The 17,103-nt window shown below is 51.4% G+C and overlaps 1 protein-coding gene across 1 annotated transcript in view; it reads left to right on the top strand.

The window, feature by feature from the left end:
- Positions 1-14,692, top strand: part of Myo16 (myosin XVI) — a 416,963-nt gene extending 402,271 nt beyond the window's left edge. Inside the window, exon 35 of the mRNA XM_023715200.1 lies at positions 13,417-14,692. Coding sequence (XP_023570968.1) covers positions 13,417-13,641 — 225 coding nt within the window. The 3' untranslated portion in view covers positions 13,642-14,692. The remainder of the gene's footprint in view (positions 1-13,416) is intronic.
- The last annotated feature ends 2,411 nt before the right edge of the window (positions 14,693-17,103 follow it).

Below are 17,103 nucleotides of genomic sequence, written 5' to 3'. Positions count from 1 at the left end.
TGGCATGCCCAGCTCCCTGCCTGGAGCATTAGAAGGGCTTGAGACAAGGCTTGTTTTTGATGTCAAGATCTTCCTCTTTTTTCAGGATCAATATTCTGAACACTGGTTCTGACTTTAATGTAGAAGATGTTTTCACAGTACAGGAAAGATTAGATTCCATCAGCAGGACTCAATATCTAGGTGGAACTTGATAAAATCTGCCACATGTATAATTTTTAAAAACTATTTCATTGTGGACTAGTATAAACTTATAAAAAGCACATAGACTAGGGAAACATCCAGCTTCAATGGATCTGGTGATTCAGCTTCATTAGCGTCAGAGTTGCCATTTTGGAGAAATCAATATTGAAGTGTTTTGATGTTGTTTTTTTTTTTTTTTTCATTTTGCTTTATTTTGTTTTTTTGGTTCATGCTGGCCTTGAACTCCAGGGATCCTCCTGCCTTGGCCTCCTGAGAGTTAGGAGCGCCAGTGTGCTCCCCGTGCCTGGCACAGTGGCTGTCTTGGTCCCTGCCACAGCAGAAGTGGGTCATCAGTCTGGAGTGCAGAGGAAGCCCCGAGCCATGCTTGCACACTTCAGCAAGTGTGCGGAGTCTGTCTGTAGTCGTTCGGTGCCCATAGACAGTAGCCAGGCCTGACTTCAATGTAAATAGAAGTTCACTCCCCACTGGTGACACTGCCAGTGGCTTTCCTCGTGCTGTTTCCCCGCATCTCGGTGCGTGGTGCACTCCTGTGATACTTTATTCTGAGCACAGCACCAGGTCAAAGTCCAAGCCTTGCAGCTGGGACATCAGCGCCGAGGAGCCCTGCTCAGGACAAGCCCGGGATGAGAGCGTCCACTTCCCTGGAGCCAGCTCAGCAGGAAGCAGGCCAGAGGGACCCAGGTGCCAGGACACAGCCTGACGCGCAGGGCGGCCTCTGTCCCAGGTGCGGCCAGGCCACAGGGAGCTGAGGCGTCCCTCCACATCCCTCCCCGTGGCTGAGGTCCTCTGAGGCTCTGCGTGGAGCCTTCTCTTAACAGTTATGGGGAGCTGGAGGCGCCATTGAGTGTGCATCAGTTGCGCTTGGGAAGTAGAAGGCCGACCATCTATTACTGAGAAAAAACTTTTCTCAATAACAAGTTTTATTATAGACATGACAGCTCAGTGACAGCCTGACAAAGTCACATAGAAAACTACAGAAGCAAGTCTCACATCAGTGGTGTTGTAGACCAGGCTGCAGAACGCACCCTGAAATGCCTCCCTCCTCATTCCAAGAATAGAGCTAATAGTTCATTAATGCAATGTCTCCCCCAGAGCAGGGAGTGCCGAGTTTCCCGATAAGAATCCGTGACCAGGCGGCTGCGGCCACTGACCCCTCAGCGGCTGTGTGGTTTACACCCGCTGCGCTGGGAGGGGGTCCCCGATTCTCAGGTGCACCCTCGCTCTGAGGCCCATTCCGCTCGGCCGCCCACGTGGCCTCCCACCTCCCCGCTTTGGGCAGCCTGCGGCTCGCCAGTGTTCTCCAGCTGCTCAGGCCCGGGTTCGCTCCCGTCCTCTCCTACTTCCACTGGCTTGTGCGCGTTTTCTTTCTCAGCGATGTGAAGAATTCTCGGCACGTTCTCCATACCGCTGCCTGCCATGCCCAAGCAGGGCAAATGCTTTCCTTGCCGTGTTTTCCGGGTGGCTTTGGCTAGAGGCTCATCAGTTTTATTGATCTCTTTAAAACTAGCTTTCGATTTTATTGCTTCTCTCTGTTGCCCTACTTACACCGATTGTTGTGCTGCTCGTTATTATTTCTTCCCTCTGCTTACCTGGGCTTGATTTTCTCTCTGTCTGCTTTCTTAGGTAGGTGGCCTCGATCATTGATTTGAGGGGTCCCCTTTTTTCACCAAATAAAATACGGTGTCCTAAGTTTTCGGCTGAACTCTGGATCGGCTGTGCCCCATAGATCTTACGGGCTTTGTGTTCCTCTTCATTCACTTCAGGATGTTTTCTAGCCTTCCTTGGGACTTGCTCTTTGACTAACATTCTTTACCTTCCTCATACCATGCCTTGGGGTTCTCCCCTTAGCACTTTGGTGCTGATTTCTGCTGTGACCTGAGAATTCGTGCTGTGTGACTTCAGGTCTCCGCGCATCCAGGATGTGGGTTGTGGCGGCCTGCTGACACTTGCGTGTGGACCCTAACACAGTGGGCCTTGCAGTGCGGCCGCCGGCTGATTCCTGCAGACGCCCGCAGCTAGGGGCACCCATCGCGGCCTCCACGCCTGCTGGCTGTCTCTTTCCTGCTGTGAGGCGAGCCCCTCACCGCACACACACTGCAGCTGTCTCTGACGCCGCCTTTGGCTTCACCACCTTCTGTCTCCGGCATTGAAAGCTCTGTCTCAGCGGCCCAGATGGGCGGGAGCAGCGTCTCCTGGAGAAGACACCGCCACCATCGCAGCTCGCGGCCCCTCTCTCGCACCCGCCCCAGCCCTCCCCATGGATTTCTGTGTCTAGACTCTCTTCTGTCAGGAAATCCTATGGCCGAGCCACGGATCTTCAGAGCGTCTGCAAGGTGTATGTTTCCACACCTTTTAAAAACAGCCTTATTGAGACCGAGCTCCTGCGTGGCCCAGGCCACCCCTCGACGCGATGGAGTTCAGCATGGGTTACTGAGTTCTCAGTTTCATAAGGCTGTCAGTGCAACCTAATTTTGATGTAGCCCTTTTATACGCTCCCTCAAAAGACCCCCATTCCTTTCCTTCAAATGCATTTCTCTCCTGTGTTTAAGGTGAGCTGCTTGTAGGTAGCATACAAATGGGTCTTGTTTATTTTTATCCAATTTAACAGCTTTCGATGGAGACCATTTCTACTTAATTCAGTTATTGGCAGAGCTGGTTTCACCAGTTTAATTTTGTGTTTCCTATTTGTCTCTGACTTTTTCTGAGATTTGCTTCCCATGGCTTCTTTTGCATCATTCAATTAGCATTTAATATTCTGTTTGCTTACCCCCGGTCTCCTAGATACTTGTCTTGTACAAATTTGGAGGGGTTGTTCTGGTAATTGCAGTAGATGTGCAACTAATTTCAGTCCATGTGCCGTCAGTGTGTTGGTCCTCTAGCCCCTCACTACCCACTGTGCCTGAAGTGCCCCGTGAACTTCTGTCTTGATGAAAATCCCCAAGCCAGTGTCTGCACTGTTGCTTCCGGTGCTGTACAGGAGAAGGCTTTGTGGGAAAGCACACTTCCACTGTATCCAGTACTGACTGTTTTTGTAGCTTTTGTTCATCCCTGAAGTTCTGAGTTTTCCTCAGGTTCCTTGCTTGCTAGTTTAAAGGTCTTCCTCTGGACTTCCACGCACAGCAGATCTCTGAATTCCCTTCAGTTCTTAAAAATCAAGCGTATCACGAGTCCACCAGCATCTCTGAGCCTTAATTGCCCTCACAATTATTTACTTTTGTGTACTTTTCCAATCCCTCAGGAGAACTTTTGTATTTCATCTAGGATTTTAATTGTATTCAGTAAGAAAATTGCTCTATGACGGGCTCAACACGTTGATCCCACTTACATATTTATAGCAATTAATTTTACTGTATTAATACAGTCAGTTTAATTTGTCTTTACCTTTAGGGTTTGTACTTCTGTTCTTATCTAGCAAGCTTTCTTACATATTCAAAAGGAAATTAAAACCTCATGCCTGCTGCAAAAATATGCTCCTGCATATTCTTTTCTACATGTAGGAATTTAAGCTATCTGGGCTTTTTTTTTTTTTTTTTTTTGAGACAGATATGGCACAAGTAATCAATGGAAATTTACATTTCTCTGAGCAGGTGACAGTTGTTCCATATTTTTTAGTATAAGGCCACAACTGTGACTTATTCCTAATGCAATCTGAGTAGCTGGCATGGTGGGGGCCGTCCTTCACCCTGCTCTGTCACCATCTGGGCTCCACCCCCCCCCAGCCTCCCCATGTGCCTTCCTCACCTTTGTAATGCTTCATCAAGAGCTCATCTCTTTTTGTGCAACTTCTTCCATGGTCTACTTGTGTTTGTACGAGCATGGGGGGAGGGGGGGCTTGATAGAGTTCTCAGTTTATAGAGAGCACACCAAATGCATCTTAATCACTTTGTATTGCAAACACAAAGTACCCTATAAATTGCCAGCTCAATTTAATTGTCAACCAGTAGCAGCCCCAGAGGAATTGAGAAGCAGCCTAATATAATATGTTCTTGCTTTCCTAAATATATTTATTTAGTCCCATGTTAAAAATACATCAATAAGTCTGGTACGTAGGACCACAAAGCCTCATTAGTGGTGGACAATATGAAAACAGTCACATTTTATACATTGACTGCTTTGGAAAGTTGAGTGATTTGAGTGTCACGTGCCAGGAACGTGACTCTGGAAGATTCTTTCTATTGCTCATAAAGAACAACATACATGGCTTTATTGTGCATAACTGCACGATTACATGCAGGCACTTATGCATAATGCATGGAGCTACTCCTGGCGTATAGTAATACGCATTGCATTTCGGGAGTGGGGTGCACACACTGAATTTTCAGAGATTCATTCTTTCGTTCATTTATCAACCTGCACTGAAGTCCTGCTTGTACTAGGCACGGGTCTCCGTACTTGGAGTAACTTGATCTGCAAAGCAAACACCACTGCCCTGGTGGAAATCAGCGGCCACCACAAGGATGCAAACAAGAGCTGCACTGAGGCGAAAGGCGGACTGCGCTGAAGGGCGATAAAAGCTGGGGAAAGGAAAAGGCAAACTGGGCCGGCAGCGCTGGGTGGAGGCAGGGGAGGGGGCCGCAGCAGCGTCGGGCTCACGCGAGCTCATGGAGAGCACGCGCGGTGGGGCGCAGGGAGGCGGGCGCTGCCAGAGCGGCAGGAGACAGGGCTGTGGGGTGGCGCGAGCCTCCGAGGCGGGTGCTTCCGCGTGGTGGATGCTTCACCGGGCCCTGCGAGTGTGAAGCCTGGCAGCGGGGAGCCCTTACGCGACGAACGGCAGCAAGAGGCCATGCTACGATTTTCTACTAAACCACTTCCTGGGGGAACTGGTCCGCTCAGCGTATAAGGAAAGAGGTCACAGAGATAGTCCTGCTCCGGGTATCCGAGGGAGAGAAGGGAGACCCCAGTGAGCTGGACCCCAGAGTTTGCGACCAATGGAAAATGAGCTGCAGACCCAAGAATAAACGGAGCATGCGCTCTAGGGAAAGGGCCAGCTGGCCGGGATCAGAACTCAGGTGGCGACGCCGCAGAGCTAGGAGGCCTGCTTCTTCTGAGGTCTCTATGATTACATTGTTATTTGAAGCTGTCGCTTTGAATTTCTGACTGTCCGAAATAGGTTCTAAAACAGATGGACGGTGATACTGGAAAGTGTCACGAAGTCAGGGATATAAAAAGCGCAGAGTTTGAAGCTCAAGAGGATTTAAATTAATTTTATACATTTGCAGGTGATTTCTGTTATCCATTTTGGGGAATAAGCTTTGATCCAACAGATTTGCCCTCGGATTCTGCCTGGTTGGCACAGTCTGGCTTCTTTTCCTTAATTCCTCCTGGCATGTTTTCCTTCTCCTTGGCATCATTATTTGCTAGCACTATAACAGACCCAAGGCCCCATGGCAAGTGCTAGGCGCACCAGCTCCTTATCTTCCAACATCCCCAGCTAGGCCACACTTCCCAGCATCCCTCTGGCTAGGAGCAGTCATGTGACTGAGATAAGCCAATGAATGAAAGCTGTAGTGATGACACCCCATTCAACTATGGTGCACGCAGACCTGGCATGATCTCTTGGGAGCATCCCCACTCAGAGGCTAAGAACCGAATCTTCCAAGATGAAAACCAACGATGGACCACATATGCTCTTCAGATTCGTGCCTTAACGTGAACAGGACTTAGCTCCTGAGATTTGTGGTTTATCTGTTATCGTATGGTGAGTAATCTCAACTAGTGTAGCCTCATCATTTGTTTAATATTTTAGATTTGCTGCTGAGTATTTATAACAATTTATTTACTAAGCTCAGCCTCCATTATGTGTAGTCTTTATTCTTTAAGCTACCAAAAATCATACCGGTTCATGTCTTCCAGTGATAGAATGGTTGGAATGTTGCTTATCAGAAAGTGTAATGCATACTAACAGTCATTTGCACCCTTCACACACGTACACGCATGCTCAAACATACAGGCACATACACCATACTCAAAGGATTGGGGCTGGCGAGATAGCTCAGCACTCTAAGCACCTGCTTGTCAGGCACAGGGACCTAAGTTCAGTCCCCAGCACCACATGCCGCACCAGTCTCACTCCAGGGGCACTGAGCTGGCCATGGCGACCAGGTGTGACCGTGCACGCCTGTAATCCTACCACTCAGGAGGCTGAAAACAGGAGGATTGCTATGAGTCCAGAGTCCAAGCTGTGAGGGGGACCCTATACCAAATACATTTTAAAAATAGAAAATCGATGGATCTTCCCTGGCAAAAAGTCAATTCCATTAACAAGACGAGCTCAGTAAGAAATATTTTAATAATTTGGGGACCTTCGGCTCCTTTCACAGTTATTATGAAATACCTGGAGCTCTCAGCTGGAAGCTTGGGGCAGGATCAGTTCTGAGAGGGGAGGTGTGAGGCCCTTGCGAGTGCTATCTGCTCCCACTCCCAGTTACAGCTCGCTTCTATAGCCTGCTGGCACTGCATGCTATCAGCATCAGCTTCCTAACATGGTTTTCCTCACTCTTATTTAATTACATTTAATATGGCAGCACACGAACTGCAGCTGTTTCTAGAAAAAAAAATGTTCTGAGAAATTAATAAATGAGCAGGTGAGCTGTGTCCTGCAAAGTGCTGCCGACACAGAGCGAGGCTGGGAGCCGGGGGTGGGTTGGGCAGAGCCTGCGCGGCCCAGCCCTGTGTCCTCTGTAGACTGCGGGTTTGACACTGTGTGACCCTGGCCCTCACCTTCCTCCCTCTCCAACCCAGGCCTGGCCTCATCTCCTGCTTTTTCACAGTTCTGTCACCACCCCTCAGCCAGTTCTTAAATCTCTTGTCACGCCTTGGCGCTTTTCTCTCTCTGATCCTTCTCAGTTGTCACTACAGGTGTGAGCAGAACCTGCCACCGTTGCTTGTCCTGCTTGGCCAAGTGGCCGCTCCTCATTCTAGTCCTTGTCCACACAAGCCAGATCAAAGCACACCCCAGAGGCCATGCTACCTGTTAATGAGCTCTGCCTCCTTCCTGTGCAGCAGCAGGCACTGCACTCGTGAGTTGTCGGTCACACTGCTTGTGTCACACTGCTTGTGACATTTCTGCACTCATGTCTTACCCACGCATCTTTAGTTATTTACTATGTTCATGTCTTGTTGCTCAGTTTGTGTGGCGCTCCTCAGGGGAGAGGCCATGCGTGGTGACCTGGGAGACTCCTGTGGATGCACTGCCCTGACTTCCGGCTCCACAGTCGCTCAGAACATGTTTGTTTTGGTCAGCAGACTGGGAAACACTGTGGAAGGCAATGTAATCAGTGATTAAAAGGTCGCCTACTCACCAGGAATCTAAATGTGCATTCTGACACCACCACCTGCCAGCTGAGGGACTTCAGGATGGGAGGACGAATCTCTGCGTCGGCGCAATGAGGCTAATAAGCTTGAAGCTACTGATGTCACGTGCACGAGGGTCTGCTAGAAGAGGGCCCGGGGCAGTGCTCCGTGGCAGCGAGAGCCTAGTGAGGCTGATATGGAGATGGCCAGGAGTGGCTCTGACCTGCGACTGCCGCAGGGTGCAGTTGGTGGGAGAGCAGATGGGGGAAGGCTGGGACGGTCAGTGGTGCAGAGAACGTGTGGCGCAGGCCATGCACCAGGCCCCCGCACATGGAAGGCTGGCCGTGGATTTCTGCACAAGCCAGTGATAGGGACTGATGTGGGGTTGGAAGGAGTCACCTAGTAACTTCGTTGTCCTTAGCCACCTCCTTGTATTTTTCAACCCAAGAAGAATACTTTACAAGGGATTTTAATCTGCATTCTTTCTGTTTCCCACATAATAGGCTTGTTTTTTTTCTGGTCTGTCCCCCATATCTGCACCCTAAGACAGTGACAGGTCTTCACTATGAACATAAGGATCCTGAAAGTTTTAAGTGGACCAATGTCAGAGAACAGAGTTCACAAGAAACCCCTTTCTCAAATGCCACAGGTTAATTATCTTGCATGATTTTTAGTATAATTACAAGTTCCTAGTTTATAATGTTCTGTTAATAGGAAAAAAAAGCCACATTCACTCACTTGCACACATATTTATACTGAAGTATAGCTTAACAGGCCAAAATCAGCTGCAAAATGCAAATAAATAGCTCTTCAATTGATATCAAGTTAAGGGCCAGCTTGATAGCTCAGTGGGTTAAAGAGCCTGCTTGGGCAGATGCAAGGACCAGGGTTCCATCCCCAGCATGCTGTGCCGGCCCCACCCCCAGGGCGGGCTGAGAGAGTGACTGAGACTGGGCGAGGTAGTGCGCACCCGTAATCCCAGCACTTGGGAGGCTGAAACCAGGAGAATCACTACAACTCTGATTTACGCAGTGAGACCCTTAGACCCTGCACTAAATACATTTTAAAAAAATGGTATCAAATGTGCTTCAATAGATTGCTACTGACTAGAAAAGGACAGTTCTTGACTGTTAAGGAACCACACATCCAGGGAAGGTATGAAGGTAGGGCCTCTCTCCTCCCAGAACCCAGTAGAGCCACTCCTACTCTGGAAAGGCTGAGCCTTTGCAAGTCCTTCACGCTTCATTTCAGCCTTGGGCTGGAATCCCGAGGGTGTGCTTCAGGGCCCGGAGGTGACACCCACTTCTGCGCTGCAGAAGGGCAGCTCTCTTCAGCATACGCCGCAGCGCTGTTTTCACTTAAGGTAATTTTTTGCCTCTGGAAAGGAGTGACAGATGCCAAGCCTTAGTCACAAGTGTGTGCAGTCTCGCTGTGTCCTGTGCTGCATCTTAGGCCTTCCTCAGGTGGATCGTGGCTTTCCTGACTGCGTTTCACCGAGCTCACCTTTCGATGTTGTCTTCCTTCCGTGTCTTCTCAGCACTGTGTGGGGACAGGGTTTGCTTTTGGAGTGCTGATCTCCACTGTGCAACCAGCCAGGACACCTCCTCCTCTTGATTTCCATAAAATGCCAGTAAATAAGTCTTTTCACCTCAGGGCGAAGCATCAATCGGAAAATCAATCCTGTGACAAGTGAACAGCAACATGATTTTACATCTGAATTGTGGAGCAAAGACTACGTTTACCCTTCAAAGGAAAACCTCAAGGTGAAATTCAGCAGAAAATTACTAATTTACATGACTACCATTGTCCTTGGAAGTGCAGAGCCAGCTGGGCGTGGTGGCACATGCTGTACTTCCACAACTCTGGAGGCAGAGGCAGGAGTATTACAAATTTGAGCTGAACCTGAGCAATTTAGTGATACAAGGAAACAATGTGGAAGATGGAACCTAGCCACAGTTTAAGTAATTTTACATTAAAAAAAAACCCAAAAACTCAAAAGCTAGGCAACTTACCATCTTATTGAGTCCCTGCGTCAAAGTAAGAAATGAGGTGGGGCTTCAGATTTAGCACACGCAAAGGGCAGTCCTGCGTATGCACAGAGCTGCTCCCTCCTCGCCCCAGGCACCCCCACAGCTGGGGGCCCCTGCACTGCCTCGGCATTTGCAAAGCATTTCTCGCTTTTTTTGAGGGGTCAGATTTTCCCAGCTCCTTACAAACCTTGCTTCCTGCCTTGACATGACTGAGTTAAATAAAGTGCCTCCCTTTTGAATGTCACAATTTAAAATCATGGAACAATTTCCAGGATCTTCCTAGATCCCCCGCCAAACAATTTGGTTTTAAACTATGAGACAACCCAGGGCAAGAATCTGAAAGCCTTGGTCAAATATCTGCTCTAGAAAGACACTACCTTTCATGCTGCCCAGACGTAATGGTGCGGGTCATGACGTAAGCTCACCTGGCCCCGTTGCTGGCCACAGGAAGTCTGTGGTGACCAGGCCCACTGGTCGTGGCCACACCACAGGGTGCAAGGGCGTGGGACACCTGTGTCTACATGGCTGCTGTGCAGCAGAATGTCTCAGTCAGTCCCCAGAGCTTTCCTGCTGGTGTCAGGACTGCCCTGGAGCTCTCAGAGACAAAGGATGTTACAAGAAGGAGGGTGGACTCGGGGGCGGTGGCCACTGGTGAAATCACCCTCTTCTTTCTCTTCCTGGGCCTAAAGAAAGCAAGCGGCTTCCCTGTTTCTCACTCCTAAAGAAAAGCCCCCAGTGAGCTATAGGTGAGAACACATCTCCCCTCTCTCCTTCGTGGTCCAGGAAGCCTCCTCCCCGTAAACTCTGCAAGTTCACGGGATGCTCAGGCTGGCAGACATTAACCTGCCCATTTTGGACCTGAAGGACACCGTAGTCTTGTCAAGAAGTCGCTAATTCTTCTCACGCGGAGTAGACCAGCATCCTCCCAACTTGCATAATATATACGACTCTGTTTAAATGAAAATATGTTTCCCTCGACCCTTAACATCTTGGAACTGTTTTCAGCAGTGTTAATCGCATGCATGTGCACGCAGTTACGTAAGATTTTTGCTTCCCTTGGCCCACATCAGAGCTGCATAACAACAGCACAGCTACGATGGAGTAGAGTAAAAACCCGGAGAGCAACGCCGTTGGCACTCCAGTTAGCGTAAGCGTGAGCGCGCTACGCAGCCTGGGCGTGGACAGCGAGAGCCCGGGCGGGCGGGTGTCAGCGCCGCCGCGCGCCGCGGGGAGCGCCTGCCGGCTGGTGCCGCTGCTCTGCCGGTCTCTACCCGGCTTTCCGTCTGGACCCCTGGGAACGCCGCTGCTCTCACTCCCAGGAAGGGAGAGAATTTATTTGCATATTAAGCCCAGGTGCTCTTTGCTCATTAACCTGGATCATCATAAATAATACAGCATTCAGCTCGTGTCAACCTCTTTGTAGGTAAGATACAAAGACAGAAAAGCTGCTTCAGCGTTAGCTCGGTGCAAGGACGCAAAGCGTAACTCATTATGTTTTCTAAAACATGAAAATAGAAACTCCAAAAAACCTAAGTTGGTCATAAATACGACCTCAATTTCAGAAGCACTGCACTTAACCCTGGTCTAGAGAGTCCGTAAAATCTGCTGCTGCACTTGTGTCACTCCTGAAGCTAAAGCGGCGCGCCAGAGCTTGCGTCCTCACGCATAACCTGTCTAGTCTGCAGCATGCGTAAGCATACTCGCTTGCTGTAATTCAAGCGGCCACTCTGCGCTCCGGGCAGCGAGTGTTAGGTGATGTCCAGTCTTGGCTCAGAAGGCGGGCTCTGGAGATGAGCTCCGCCTTGAGCGGTGATGCTGAGCAAACTGCCCGACTTCTCCGTGCCTCGATTTCCTCATCCACACTTTCTAGGGTGCATCAGGGAAGGAACGGGCTGATGCCTGTAAGGTGCCCAGCCCAGCGCCTGGCACATGTTGAGCACCCAGATTCACTAACTGAACTCCACGTGCGCCCCGCCCCCCATGTCCTTGGCCCTTTCCACCGGCTTGGGAGCAGCCTGGCCCCACAAGGGTCAGCCTGCAGGATCCCGTTTCCTGATCATCCTGGTGCCATGCTGGAGACCAAGCATGTATGTCAGGGCGGCCTGCACTGCAGCCCGCTTTCTGTGGATATGCTTCCCTGTCATTCAATGTGGGATGCTCCTTTGGCTTTGTGCCACCGACTGTGCTACCCTTGGACGCCTGCTCCTGCACGTGAGCAGCAGCCACAGGTGGGCTTGTGCTAGCCCTGGGATGCCGAGGGCCTTGCTCCTGTGAAGGGACTGTCCTCTTCCTATGCCTCTCTGCCACTTTGCCCCCGGTGCTCTGCTCTCTCTGGTGTTAGTGCAGAGGCTGTGCGGAGTGGAGGAGCTTGTGGAGCAAGGTATCTTGTACTTCGGGCTTGGGGTGAGCTGTCTCCTTTCCTCGAATCTCTGTCACTCTAGTTCCTCTCATTTGTGACCAGCATACACACTTCTAGGTAGCCAGAAAAGTGTCTAAAATATTCAGCTGACATGGGTGGCTGGCTGCAGGCAGAGGAGAGGCGTCCATGGCAGCGTAAGCCACTGGCCCCACTGTGTCCTACGGGAGTTGGGGAGCTCCACGTCCAGGCAGCAGTGCGAAGCAAAGCGAAGTCGCTAGTGAGCATAGCCACATGCACCTACCTGCCTTCCAGCAAAGGCTGGAGAGGGCTCAGGCCGGGGAGCGTGGTCGCTGCGGTAGCAGATCGCTCTGCCACACAGGCACACCTCTGCTGGCAAGGTGCTGGTGCTGCTGGCTGCACCGGAGGCTGCGGGTGTCCTCGGCACAGCCCGCCCGCCCCAGCGGAGCCTGCTTGGTGTTTTCGTGGCTGTCTCTTGCAGCGTCTAAGCTTGGAATCAGTGTGTGTACTGGCTACCCAGGTTCCCCAGGAGTGACGCGTGTGGTCAGGACCCCCATGCCGCCTCCACGGTCACACCTGCATAGTGATCTTGGGGCTGGGCAAAGGCCTAGCTCCTGAGGGGGTGGAGCTTGAGGGACTGCTAGTACCGGAGAACACGGACAAGGTATGGTCAAGCCATACGGTGAATTTCTAACTCCAAAATGTTTGTTACGGTAAAAGGCACATCTCTCTTTCCCTTCAGAATCCTTATCTCACCTTGAACACACATCCTGTCATTCTGCCACTTTCTGGGGCAGTTCTGGAAATTCCTCGTCCATGGGTTGAAGAGGCATGCTCAAAATGGTGATGTATGCCACTGTGGCATGCCATCCCACAGAGGGCCCCAGAACGTGGCACTGTGTCCTCACTCTCCCTGTCCACTGTTCCCTGCATCTGGCACCATGTGCCTTCTGTCTCCTCCCCAAAGGAAAAAGGACCGTGAAAGGGAAACATTTGGAACCAATTCAGGACACCGAGACAGGCAGGACAGCGCAGCTGAAGACCCTCGGGGACGGGGCTGCAGAGCCGCTGCAGGAAGCTGCGAGGGCGCTGGGGGAGCACGTGCAAAGGGGGGGGGGGCAACTGGGAGGGGCTAGTAGCAGTGTGTGTTTCATTGTAACGGTTTTTAATATTGAGATATTCATGGTATTCATTTTAGACAGCTTAAATGAAGTAAAAGTACAGGCTGTCCGCGGAATGTCTGCATGACTCCAGGGCATGCAGGCTGGCTCTGGCCTGGACCACCTGAGGGGTGGCTGACATGCCCCACACCCCTGCCTCCTGGCACAGGGGCCTGCTCAGTCCTCCTCTGGTGTTGGCCCCTACCTCCCTCCTTGCCCTGCCTAAATGGCCTTGGGCAAGAGATGTGGAGAGGAGGCCACCTCTGCCACCAGTGCTGACCCTCCGGCCAGGCATTGTGACCTCCTGCCATGCTTGCTGCCTGTGTCTGACACCTCCCTGTCCTCCATCCTCCAGGTCATCCACCAGCTGCGGCTCTCAGAGAATGAGAGCGTGGCCCTACAGGAGCTGCTGGACTGGCGGCGGAAGCTCTGTGAGGAGAGGGACTGGCAGCAAGTCCTGCAGCACCAGGAGCCCCGCGCGCCCCCTCCACCCCCCTGCAAGAAGCCCACCCTGCTGAAGAAGCCAGAAGGGGCCCCCTGCAGCCGCTTGCCCTCCAAGCTCTGGGACAGCGGCATCTAGCAGGCCTTGGCTGACACACAGGACACAAGGCTGCCTTGAGGAACATTCTGGGCCCTCTCCCATTGCATTGAAAAGCACAGGCATGGACGGTCCAGTAGGGCACATTTCCTCTGTGTGTGTGTGTGTGTGTGTGTGTGTGTGTGTTCTTCCCTGTTCTGTAATTTTCAGGTTTCACGTTCATTGGGCTGCGCTGCCCTTGGTTGTGGACAGGAAAGCCAGGGCATGAGAGATGGAGAGTGATAGTGGCAGGAAGCAGTGACAAAGGACCCACAGGGATCTGGGTGCAGGCACTCCCCAGAGCCTGAAGATGATGCAGTGTGGTCTGTGCCGTGGTTCGTGACAACCCTGCGCACAAGACCTGTCTACTTCCTTTCTACGTGGGTGTCTGTACTCTGTTCAGATCCCAAGCCCGATAATCACTCACACGTGGATGACTGTGTGTCATAACTTGGTGCAATTGGTGGTGCTCCCTTTCTTCAAAATGCAAATTTTAAAATGGCATTTCTAGGTTTTTTTCCTCCACATTTTTTTTTTAACCAAAATATCCACCCCTCTGGGGACCATGTTGTTGCTTAGCTCTTCAGTGTTACCATGGGCTGACCCCATGGTGTTTTAGATGTCACTGTCTACAGGAGACAACTCTGTCCCTCAGCAGCTCTGCTTTTGACTAAGCAGTATGTGTGCCCCTCAGCGGAATCCCCACCCTGCCTGGGTTTGCTGTAGGCTCCAGGAAGTTCACAGCTCTCAGCTCCCCGTGTGTGGCTTCAAGTCCACGTGCCACGGTGCCAAAGGGCATCCCGAGGCCACACAGCGAGGTCGAGGACTCAGCCGCTGGCTGGAGCGGTGGTGCTGCGTCTCTGGCTTCCTCTCCCCCAGCGGCACTGCATGATCCTCATACTGCACCCCTTCCCTCTGTCACCCACCCAGTGGCTCTGCTTGCGCTTCTCTGTGCAGGTCTGTCCCTGGGGGCTCTGCAGCAGTGGCTCCAGACCACCTGTCTTGCTATTGGAACTTTTTGTTCATACCAGCCTTTGGAACACAACTCTGCCAATAAAAGGGTGCAATTCTGTGCTGCGATGGTGTTATCCGCTTGGTGATGGGGCTGGTGTCTTCCAGAAGCACCGGAGTCTTCTGGTTGCTGTGTGGTGACAAGGGAGGGACCTCACCTGCCTCCCTTAGCCTATTTGTCTACACAGCTCTGCAAGCTCTAGGCTCTGAGGGGTCTGTTCATAAGATAAGTATACGCCTGTTCAGGCAAGAAAGAGCAGCTCTGGCAGCCGCTGATATCAGAAAGATCGCTTGTCAAACCCAGAAGTCCTGTAAGAAGTGGGCATGGTGGCCGTGGAAGGGGGCAGCAGCAAATCTGGTCAGAAGGCGGAGGGAGTGTCTAGCCGTGCCCCAATTCCCGAGGCACAACAGCCAACACCCACAGCTCAAAGGAAGAGGTTACTCTGATCACAGTTGTAGTTCAGGTCGGAAGGGCCCAGAGGCAGAAAGCTGCTCACATCATGGAGGCAAGAGGAGGAGGTCACGATCACAGCCCTGACTTCATCGCATCTAGCTGCAAGCAGGTATGAGCCTCCTGACCCAGTCATCTTCCAAAAGGCCAGCCTGAGACCACAGGAGACATCGTGGGCTCAGCAGCAGTGACGCCTTGGTTCACAGACTCTTGAGTTTTTTGCAGAGTTCTGGTTGCAAGCCCAGTTACAGGAGAGCTGATTCAGCCCTGCTGGGAAGTTCTTCGCAGCTCTCATTAGGAACTTTGATCTGGCTCTCGTCCAGTTCAGTTTGTGGCTAGAACTGTGGCCAGAACTGGCTTCGTGGACCGAGGGTCTGCTGCCGTTCTCTGCCACGGGGCAGGGAGCTGAGCTTTCACCGGGCTCTGCAGCAGGAGTGCAGGCAGGGGCAAGCGGGCGCAGAAGTGGTCTCTCAGGGTGTTGACCCCATAGTTGACCCAGATGCTGGTCTCTTGCCCTCCAGGGGTTAGAGGGGGCACTGGCCCAGAAGCTCTGCTCAGGATGAGGATTGTGGGCTCCTGATTGGCTGGCTTGCCTTTGGAAAGTGAGCTGGAGGCCTCAGGGCTGGCATCCAGCCACTAACCATGGGCAGTGGGCATGGCCATCCACCCCAGATCAGCAGGCTCCAGCCCAAGGCATGGGAACTGACAGGACCAAAAGGCACAGCTGAGGGCTGGCCAGTGCACATCCCCACTGCTGTCCATCCCTGGTGAGGAGAGGTGGGCGTCACCTGCAGCCCCACAGGAGCCAGTCACTGCTGCAGTTCCCAGAGGAGCAGAGCCGCAGGTTCTTGGCTGGCACAGGGCTCCTTTGACCAGCCTTGCCCTACTGCAGTGGTCTTCCCTCACCTGCTTGGGTCAGGCTCCGAATGGCCTCTTCTACGTTCTGAAAATGTGTACCCTTGACCAGGCTGCCAAAGCAAACCACAGTAGCCTGAGGCGTGAGCAGCACAGCCCTCAGCACTGGAGCCCCGCCAGAAGCCCAGAGCTGGGGCTACCCAGACCTGGAGTCCTCGTCACGGAGTAGCTGCCTTATCATGGTAGCCGCCCATGGCAGAGCCCGGCAAGCTCCCTCCTGTCTCCTTCCATGGGCACTAACCCCATCACCAGATGCTCCTCCTGACCTAACCATCTCCCGAAGACTCACATCTGAATTCTATCTCCCTGGAGACTGGGTGTCAACTGGCATTCCTGTTGGGCACAGGCACAAGCCTCCAACATCATTATTACCAGCCTTGCTTCAACACCGGACTTAAAACTCAGAGCTTCAGAGAGCTCCTGAGCTCGTGCTGCTGGTGCCGGCATACCCCCAGGGACACGGCCCCACGGAAACTGTCACTTCAGACCCAATACCACATCAGCCCCACCCCCAGCACACTGAGTCGGTGACAGAGTCCGGGTGTAGTGGCACACACCTATCATCCCAGCACTGATGAAAACGAGGATCACTTCAAGTCTGAGCTACGTAGTGAGACCCCGTACTAAATAAATAAATAAGCAAATAAATAAATAAATAAAAATTAAGAACTAAAAGAGAAAATAGAACAATGTTCATAGCTGCCAGTCTGAACTGAAGTGCCCTTAGAGTGCCCCGCTAGTGACCACCCAGCAAATAGAGCCACCATTCTGGTAATAAAGCACTGAATATTATTCCACTTAAGCAAGATTCCAACAGTTATGCATGTTTGCAGAATAATGGTGGTATTTTAATTGCCAACAGACCATAAAGTATGAATTATAATATATTATTGGGCCCATAACCTTATGTTGAGCAGCATAATTGGTTTAAATTACAACCCTATGTTCAAATACTGCCCACTCTTATTGCTTTTTTAAAAAATATTTATGAGAGGGCTCTAAAACGACTATCAGAATGTTTATAGTGGGTCACAATGATGTAAAATATATTTTCCAAGATGGAAAATATACATCATTACTACTCTTAA

This window comes from Octodon degus, unplaced genomic scaffold (genome assembly GCF_000260255.1).
Source record: "Octodon degus isolate 3935 unplaced genomic scaffold, OctDeg1.0 scaffold00039, whole genome shotgun sequence".
NCBI classification, from domain to species: domain Eukaryota; kingdom Metazoa; phylum Chordata; class Mammalia; order Rodentia; family Octodontidae; genus Octodon; species Octodon degus.
Note: the sequence above shows the minus strand (reverse complement) of the source record. Positions and strands in the feature narration are given on the sequence as shown.